The following is a 9,470-nucleotide window of genomic DNA, read 5'->3' as shown; positions in this document are numbered from 1 at the left end:
TATATATTTTAAATAAATTATATATTAATATTTTAATTTATTTTAATTCAAACAATATATAAAATATAATGAATAACAATGAAATTAAGTTAAAAAAAATAAAAATTTAATTATATTTTTAATTAAATGTATATTTTTAAGTTTTCTATTTAATTATTTAACTATTAACCTAATTGATTTATATTTTAAAAAATTATAATAATAAAATCTTTAATTATATTATGTATATATGTTGAGACAAAAATTAAAAAAAATATATAATCATGACATGTATAAGTACGAGTATAATTTGACACTCATTCTCATCTCCAATCCCCACTTATATCTGTACCCATATTTGTTTAAAGAAGAATGATAAATTAAGAAGGGTGTTTAGACAGTTTATTGAGAAAAAAGGTAGGGTACATTTATTAAAAAGGTGTGTAAATATCATTTGCCTTTTTTTTTATTACTTTTCCTTATGACTGCTGGGTTGGACACCTGTTAGCCCAAAAGTGGAGTGTAGGTGAGATCCAAGAGTTGTGTTCCTACTTCCTAGTGAGTCAAAATGAAGACAAAACACTTACAAAATTCACTCCTCACTTGCATGCTTTAAACAAAGAGCCCAACCTTTTCCTCTTAAATCTTTTTTCATAAAAGCCTCTGTGTTTGCATCACTGAAGTGGAAGCAAAAGTGAAGTGCGCGAAGGAGAAGGAACATTTCGGATTCACCATTTAAGGTGGGGAGGAGATTATGGCTACATTGTGGTAACTTTAAATTTGTTTAATGGTTGATTGAAATGAAATTAAGTGTTGGAAAACTTGTTATTCTTTGAATTTGCTTTGATTAAAATTATTCCCAATTGGGTGTCACTCTTGATGTAGTGTTGTCGAATTGTTTAATTTTTTTTATGCTAGTGTGTGGTGGGGGGAAGGGGTAGGTGGTAGCTAGGGTTGTATGGAAAATTCCGTTCCCTATTGCCTATACCCACTGAGAAACCAAGAGAAAAAGAGAGAATTTTTTATTTTGTAATTTGAGATCATGCATTCTTCGTTTGGGGAGGAATTGTAAAAGAGAAGCAACAAAGTCATTGCATTAACGTCCAACTTCAAGCAAAAAGGTGCATGTCACCCACATGGACCAAAGTGTAGCGACTCTATGTTGCGGTTAAGGAGGTTTGCATAGTAACATTCTTGATGAATTACCACAATTTATAAGTGATTAGTGTAGTGTATCGTCACGTACCTATAAAATTCACTATTGGTGAATATTAATTCGCATTTCGAAGGTCGATGGAGTATAGGGCTATCAATAATTTGATATATCTATTTGAAATAATTATTTTTGTGATGGTTATATTTTTATCATTTGGGGCTGTTACAACAATTGGTCAATTTCTACATAGATGTTGGTGTTTGCAAACCCACCACCGCTGGAGAAGAAGGTGGATTATAGGATGATAAAGAAATAGAATGTTGTTGATTGAGTGGTTAATAAGGAAAGAGAAGAAAAATACTGTGGATTCAATTTTTTGTGTTAATAAATTAGTAATTAATATTTGTTAATAAAAAAATAACGATAATTTCATAACTCACCCGTTTGATCTCTCCAACTAACAATTAGTTATTTGTAATTTATTTTCGTACTAGTGATCATCTTACTTTGTACATTTTTTCCAATCTATTCCATTCGGCCCATTTAATTCCTCTTCAAGGTGCATGCTTTATTTCTCATTGCATATTCTTTTAAAATGTGAAATATTGTGTGACATTGTCCAACTCGTCTTGTGCATTAGTCTTCTCCTTATTTGCTGGTTAGCGTTATGTCGTGTCTCCCCGTTTGGTCCTATTCTAACAAATAACACAGAGAACAAACCAACCTATTTTAACAAATATAATTTTTTTGTCAAAAAAGAAAACACAAATATCTTTTTTTATAATGTAACGACTGTTACATACTATAAGTGGTAATTAGTGCTGCACCACCAGTGGACCATTTGTTTAAGACTTCGCCTTATCCTTATTTCATTCCTCTACATTTCTTTTTCAACTTTTACTTTTCATTTTTTAATTAAATAAATTTAACTTTTTTTAAAAAAAAAATCACTATGACTATTTTATTGGATTGGATTTCAGATTTGATTTTGAAAGAAAACCAATCCAATCCAAATTGAAATTATACATATGCACATATTTATTGTTTATAAATTTATTATACCACTCATGTTTATCTTTTTATTTCTAAAACTATCATATAATTTATATATCTGTAAAACTATCATCTATTTATTCTTTAAAAAATCATATAATTTATATTTATCTATAAAAATATATCTAAATAAAGATTATTTTACTAACTATTTGAATAAAAATATATAAATATAATTATTGAGTTATGTAAATTATTTTTAATAGATTACATTTGAAGAGTTATATTGCTATTAACATCAAATACAATATTTTCATAAGTTGAAATATATGCCCTATGAAAATAGAAATTTATCTTTGTCTTACATAAGATCTACAAAGTACCATGGTTATAGAATTTGACACTTAGTTGGCTAAGCAATAAAAAAAGATTGTAATATGTTTTTAAATGTAAAAGTGCGTCACTAAAAACTTAATAGTCAAATTCAATCCAAACTGTATTTTATTAAATTGGATTAGATAGAATTTTTTGAATAATAATAATAAATAAATAAATAAATAAAATTGGTTTTTTTAATAAAACAATTCAAACTGAAATGAAAATTGTTTTAATCTTTTTGAGATAAAGGATTTGTTTGATTTAGAAGATAAAAATAGAAAAGATAAAATTAAAAAAAAGAATTAAAATAGATGATAAAAGATGTTGCTATAAGTTTTTATATATTTTTATTTGATACACTTAAAGCTCCAGGCCCAAAGAGTGTATTCTGCATTATAGAACTAATCTTATTCCCCGCAAACTCAACTGTTCCTGTCACTAGCTAAACATGCTATATTCAGAAGAAAAAAAAAAAAAAAAGAAGAAGAAGCTAAACATGCTATATAAGTTGAAAAATACAATTTGCTATTAAATTTATTTTAAAATGGCATATAGCACCGCTCTTTAAGGCAAGAAGGGACAAAGGGGCGTTTTTTACTTACCCTTTCCTTCATTTCATTCCATAACCTAACCCTAAACCAAAATTCAGAGAGAGGCTTTTGTGTTAACCTTTCTGTCGATGCTCCGTGTTGGTGCTACCAAGGCTCAGTCGGAGAGGAGGGTTTCATTGTTAAATGCTCTCTCTCTTCACTCTCTGCTCACCCTTTTCCCCTTTCATGTCTTCAATCACCGCCTCTCCTTCAGGGTCTCCAAAAACCCTACTTTTTAATTTCCATCCCAACCCTTTTCTTTTTTTCCATACTGGGAATTTAATATTCAATTTTAGCCTCCTGGGTTTCCAACCTCCATCTCCTCACCAACACGAGTGATTCAAAGGTGCTATTTTTTTGCCCTTTTTTTCTTTTTGGCTTCTGCGATTGCTTAGTGTTCCTTAAGTTCGAGCTTTTTTCGATCTCCATTGTCAGTTGCTTGTGTGAATTGAGGTTTATAATGTTTCTGATAGAATGTAGGATAATTAATCTAATAATCTGCTTCGGTGTAGTTTTTGCGAGTTTGCTACTTATTGTCTAACTTTGTTTCATTTGGTTGTTGAATTGTTTTATGCTATATATTTAAAATTCGTTTTTTTAACATAGTTTATTATTTGTTGAAATTATTAATTTTGTTTTGGATTTGTGCGCCATTGCTTTACAGATGTTTCTATTTGGGTCATTTACTGAAGATGAAACTCAATCATTGCTGTCAAAGCAGTCTTCTGGAAAAAAGGAAAAACCTGTGGAGAAGAATCAGCTGCAATTTGGTTCTCTGAATTCTGTTACTGTTGAGTCAAACAACCTGCTAAATTCATCGAAATCACCAGATAATTCTCCACCCTCTGATTCTCAGAAATGTAATGGAGTGAAGAGTGTCAGTGATAATTCACCTGAAGTGTCAGGAACAATTAAAGAGAATGGCAGCATTACCAATATCTCCCCTAGGTCCATCACCACCAGTACCATCAGTGTAAATGAAGTTGAAGAAAAAAATGCAAATTCTTTTACATTAAGTGGTGAAGATGGTCCCTCAAACAAGTTTACAAAGTTGAGCCTAGATGCTTCTGAGGCTGAAAGCTTGAAGAATTTACATAAAATTGGTAATGGGGATGATTCTGCACCGAAGTTATCTGATCGAGAACCCCAAAAGGCACCTAATGGGCATGCTGTTATGCATGTTAAGGATATACTGCCTCGAGGCCTTATCAACTCTGGGAATCTATGTTTTCTTAATGCAACCATGCAGGCTCTCTTGTCATGCTCACCTTTCGTTCATCTTTTACAGCAATTAAGAACTCGCAACCTTCCTAAGGTTAGTTTTTCTGCTGCTGCATGTCAACTATTAACCAATTAACTAATACTGCCATGTACAGGTTTTAGCTTAACTTATAGATGAGATAATAACATTAAAGGAATAAAGACCTAAAAGCTGTATTATGCATTCAGATTTCCCTTATGCTAGAAAATTATTGAACTGATATTATTTCTTGTTTATTATTCTATATTATATTAGGTTGGGTATCCCACATTGACGGCATTTGCTGAGTTCATAACCCAATTTGATATGCCAAGCACAACTAAAGTAAAGAAGCAAGATACAGATACGTTTGAGTCTGGAAGGCCATTTCGCCCTGTTATGTTTGAAGTTGTCCTAAAGAATTTTACTCCGGATGTGCCAAATAGCATTTCAGGAAGACCAAGGTTGGTAATAGGGACTTGTTTATAATATTATTTTACATGAATAGTCAAAATCTTCATTTGCTTTCTTTCTCAATCCTCCATTCCTACACTTCAACTGTGATTTCACAATATTCCTATCATTTAAACAATTTTGTCTGTCGTACCAATGTGTCTGAGATTTTATAGACTCGTCAAGAAAGTTATTTGGTAATTTGAAAGTGTGGAATGCCCAAGTGTCATGATCTAATTGGTAACATAAACTTGCAACTTTGTAATATACTTAGTTTCAACATGTCACTTTCAGACAGGAAGATGCTCAGGAATTTCTGAGCTTTGTAATGGATCAAATGCATGATGAATTACTGAAGCTTGAAGGACACTCTTCAAGTCTTAACGGCAGCAAATCTTCTCTGGTTTCTTCGGTGGAAGATGATGAATGGGAAACAGTGGGGCCAAAGAATAAATCTGCTGTGACAAGGACTCAAAGCTTTCTCCCATCGGATTTAAGTGGTATTTTTGGAGGACAACTTAGAAGTTTGGTGAGAGCTAAAGGTACAAAACATAACTCTCTTATATATTAGTGAAGGGGTTTGTTTTTGTTTTAACTGTCAAGTTCATTAAGATTTTGTGGAATTTGATCTGGCCAGTCTGTTGCTTCGTGCTGAATAGTTGTAATTCTGAACTTTTACTTTCTTTTTACTTTTGTGCTCGCCCAAATTCTCCTTATCCGTCATTGTTGATATTCTTCAAAGAAAAAATGAACATGTAAATAAAGTTTATAAAAAAAATTATGGCCATTGTCATGATTTCTTTTTTGTCATTTAGGAAATAGAGCTTCTGCTACTGTTCAACCATATCTCTTGCTCCATCTTGACATCTATCCTGATGCTGTTCACACAATTGAGGATGCACTTCACTTGTTTTCTGCACCAGAGACTCTTGAAGGGTACCGAACATCACTCACTGCAAAGGTATATAACCTTTACATTTATTTTTGGATACTTTAATGCATTATCTTTAACACCATCATACTTTGATATACAATGTTCATGGATGTTTTTTTTATAAGTGGACTATGATGCATTAGTACTCTACTACTCCTAAATAGTTGCCATTATGTTTTCAGTATTGCTACCTATTGGGTACATGGATACACACCCAATACTCACTTATTACTCAAATATAAATCAGTTCATGCTTAACACCAAATTTAGCTGCTATGTTGTTAGATTGTTATTAAATGAAACAAGTTGTACCCATAATGTCATTCATACCCATATCCATGTATGTACCCATAATGTCAGTCATACCCAAATCCATGCAAGACAGTGGAACATCAACTGATTTCAAAATTCTATATCTTCTAAATGGAGGAGGCCAAGAAACTGATGGCAAAATTATAGCTACTTTGTTGCCTTCCATGCTCTTCATGCCTGAGTACACACCATCAGTAATTTTGGCAGCATAGAAAGTCATCTTAGTCATTAATATAATGTTCTTAGGTCTCATCTATCTTAACTCAGCCTTTTGTAGTGGATAATAATCTCCTTTGGTTGCTATGGAGGATATGCTTTTTACTACTATTAAAATACTGATTTAAATTTCTTTCAGGCCGGTGTTGTGACTGCAAGGAAATCTGTTCGAATAGTGACACTCCCGAAAATAATGATATTGCACCTGATGCGTTTTGGTTATGGAAGCCAGGGAAGCACCAAGTTGCATAAGCCTGTCCACTTTCCTCTTGAGTTGGTATTGGGTCGTGAATTGCTTGTTTCACCATCTACTGAGGTGATGTAATATGTCTCTATATTCTTGCCCCTATGTTGTGGATGTAAATAGTTAGTGATCATGTTGATAAATGATGGCCTCTCTTTCTGGCTACTAGCAACTACTTTATTCCCAATGATGCACTGTTTTTTTTTTTTTTTTGTGTGTGTGTGTGTGTATGTGTTGGGGGTGGGTGGGAGGGAGTTCACATGACAGAGATTGAGTTGTCAAGGTTTTAACATTATAAAATTGTTTATATTACCTCAAAGATTACTTCTTTCAAAGTTTCTTTTATTCCTTTAAGATTAATTTAGGGAATATCTCCTTTTTTGAAAAAATGTATAAAAAGTGTCATGCATCATTTTGATCATTGCTTATGGAGACTGCTTTTTTAGTTTCCCCCCCTCCCCCTATTCTGAAAGGGTCTAATGAGAAATACAAGACTATGGATGATTAGCTAATTTTCTGGCACATTTCTTTGGTCTTACCATAAAAACAACAAGACTTAAGTAAATGTGGTATTCTCTAATGCACTAATTTCAACCAAAACAAGCAAAGGAGAAATCTATTGCTGATCATAAGTAAATGTTTCAACTTAGCTTAAAAAAGTTAAGAATACAAGAGGCTCTTGATAACTGATAATGTAGTCTTTCTCTGTCCCCTCCAGAATTTTATTTAACTAGAACGAAGAGGGTGTAGTGGCTGATTGATTTTTATGCTTCTGCAGGGTCGAAAGTATGAACTTGTTGCTACAATTACTCACCATGGAACGGAGCCTTCAAAGGGGCACTACACAGCTGATGTCCAATATCCCAATGGTCGATGGCTACGATTTGATGACCAATCTGTCTTTGCTATTGGAACAAATAAGGTGCTGCATGATCAGGCATATGTGCTTTTCTACAGACAGATGTGAACATATAAATATTGTTCTATCAAATATCTACTCCCTACAGAAAAAACACTACTCCCCTATAAGAAAGGATTGCTGGTCGATTAATGTCATGCATGGAGAGAAAATGTGGGTGATTATTTATTAGCTGGTGAGGGTACCATAAATGGTCGATCCAATCCAGTGTGTGAAAAAGTAATTGTTGTAATATTCTTTTTGATATTGTCTTAAACTGAAAGTTTTGTAGTCTTAGTGTAGGACATGGGTATGTATTTATGGTAACAGTGAGTAAAGGTTTATAAGAATATGCTGGATATTATATAGTCCCGCTGACTTGGAAGAGATTGGGATCTAAAGTTATTAATTAAGCTTAAGTTTGTTCTGTTTCTCGTTGATTGGGTGTTAAATGTTTCAGTTTTTATAATAATTTAATGATTGTTTGAGATCTTTGAATTTCCAGAGGCCCTGTTAAAAATCAAATGAGACAATAATTCAGACGTTCAAATCGGTGTAAATCGACAAAAATGTTAAGCGGGCGAGCTATAATTGAGAATTCGTTTTGGAAACAAGCATGGTTTCTCGTGGTTACTATTTAAATTTCAAGTTTTTCTTTCACAAGAACGATGCGTAAAAAATTTTCACTCCTTTACAATTATATATCCTCGCTTCTTCCCCATTTTTTATTTTGAGAAGAATGAAAATGGCCTTTTTCCCCGTGAAGAAGGAAAATATGAGCGAGTTTCCCAAACGATTCCTATATTTCCATTATTTCATCGCTTCCATGTTTCGGGTTATTTCACTTTGAAGCCTTAGTTGAAACATGTTCTTACCCATTGAATTGGCAAATCTTATTTTAATTCCAAAAGTGGGGTTAAAAAGATCCAAGCCAACCAAACCAACATTTAAAAATTGTTACTTTTCCGAATACCTAATTGGTTGAAATATTTTTAAATGAACAACTTTCAAATTTGTCCGCAGGTTGGCTGCACCTGCATTACTTTCAAGTTTTCTACTAGCTGCTTAAAATGATTACTTCATTTCTCCCACATGGCTCTCAGACTTGCATTCTTCCTCTTCCTCTCTCAAAAAAGTAAAGGTTGGTACAAATACTAGGGAAAGCATCTTTTGAATATCTTAAGAATAACAAAGGAAAATCCAAAACAGCCACTCATTTATGTTGTTAACCTCATTTAGATGTTCCCTCTTTTACATGAATAGAATATTCTGTTTTTCATTTGTGATCCAAACCCAGCGAACAAAATATTGCTTCAGGAGAGCTAAAGAAACTAGGTTGTCTGGCTTGCTGGTTAGTGAATGGTGGCTTTTTAGACAATTTAAAGCAATGACTTACCTGCTTTCAAGATTTTCCGTGGTCCAACCAAATAAACAGCTGCTTTCAGTTTCTTTGTACCAAATGGACGGTGTGGAAGAGCATAAAGGACACTCTAAAATTAGGCACAAAGGACCTCTCTGAAGTAAAAGTCAATGACTTCAGAATATCACACTTGGATTACTTCTGCTGTAATAAAAATTGTGGGAATATTTTATATCTAGGAGCCTATACTAGTATTGTTACCTTTTGAAAAAAACAACTCAGCTGAGTAAATTACGTGTGCTTATTTCAAAGAATCAGAAAATTGAATTTTAAGCATCACGTGATTTTTCATTTCATCCTTGTGTCCACCTTTTCTTCTTCTTTATGCCCAGTTGCTGGTTTCCATGATAGAATATCACTTGTTTTAGAAATCTCCGCTTTGATCATTTAGTTGTTTTGAATACTGGTCATGATCTACAAACTAAATAGCAAGAATAAAGTATAGGGCATTTCTACACTATCTTCTTGTGTAGTGACATTTGTCTCAAGAAAATAACAAGCAGAATGAGTGCGCTGATTTAGATATCCTAGATCGCAAGACAAAATTCCTCGACTCATATAATAACAGAATTGTTTGTTCGCGAGAATCTTTTTACTTCTATTCTTATAGTTGATTGATTGGTTGGTGGTATTATTTGATTTGGCTGCTGAAGATCT

At 32.9% G+C, this 9,470-nt stretch overlaps 1 protein-coding gene across 1 annotated transcript; it reads left to right on the top strand.

The window, feature by feature from the left end:
- The first annotated feature begins 3,064 nt into the window (after positions 1-3,064).
- LOC114425013 (ubiquitin carboxyl-terminal hydrolase 24-like) lies at positions 3,065-7,754 on the top strand. Its single transcript, XM_028391732.1, has 7 exons — positions 3,065-3,442; positions 3,761-4,411; positions 4,613-4,800; positions 5,084-5,331; positions 5,605-5,750; positions 6,391-6,567; positions 7,274-7,754. The coding sequence occupies exons 2-7, from the start codon at positions 3,761-3,763 to the stop codon at positions 7,460-7,462; spliced, it is 1,599 nt and encodes a 532-aa protein (XP_028247533.1). The 5' UTR covers positions 3,065-3,442; the 3' UTR covers positions 7,463-7,754.
- The last annotated feature ends 1,716 nt before the right edge of the window (positions 7,755-9,470 follow it).

Source organism: Glycine soja, chromosome 9 (assembly GCF_004193775.1).
Source record: "Glycine soja cultivar W05 chromosome 9, ASM419377v2, whole genome shotgun sequence".
In the NCBI taxonomy this organism is placed as follows: domain Eukaryota; kingdom Viridiplantae; phylum Streptophyta; class Magnoliopsida; order Fabales; family Fabaceae; genus Glycine; species Glycine soja.
The sequence above is the reverse complement of the archived record's forward strand: the minus strand, read 5'-3'. Positions and strand labels throughout refer to the sequence as shown.

What these genes read in the sequence shown, in the direction of transcription:
- LOC114425013 (XM_028391732.1), top strand. Translation starts at nt 3,761, where the DNA reads ATGTTTCTATTTGGGTCATTTACTGAAGATGAAACTCAATCATTGCTG. An exon ending in AAGTTTGGTGAGAGCTAAAG is followed by an intron (nt 5,332 to 5,604) that starts GTACAAAACATA and finishes TTTGTCATTTAG; the next exon opens with GAAATAGAGCTTCTGCTACT. An exon ending in GAACATCACTCACTGCAAAG is followed by an intron (nt 5,751 to 6,390) that starts GTATATAACCTT and finishes AATTTCTTTCAG; the next exon opens with GCCGGTGTTGTGACTGCAAG.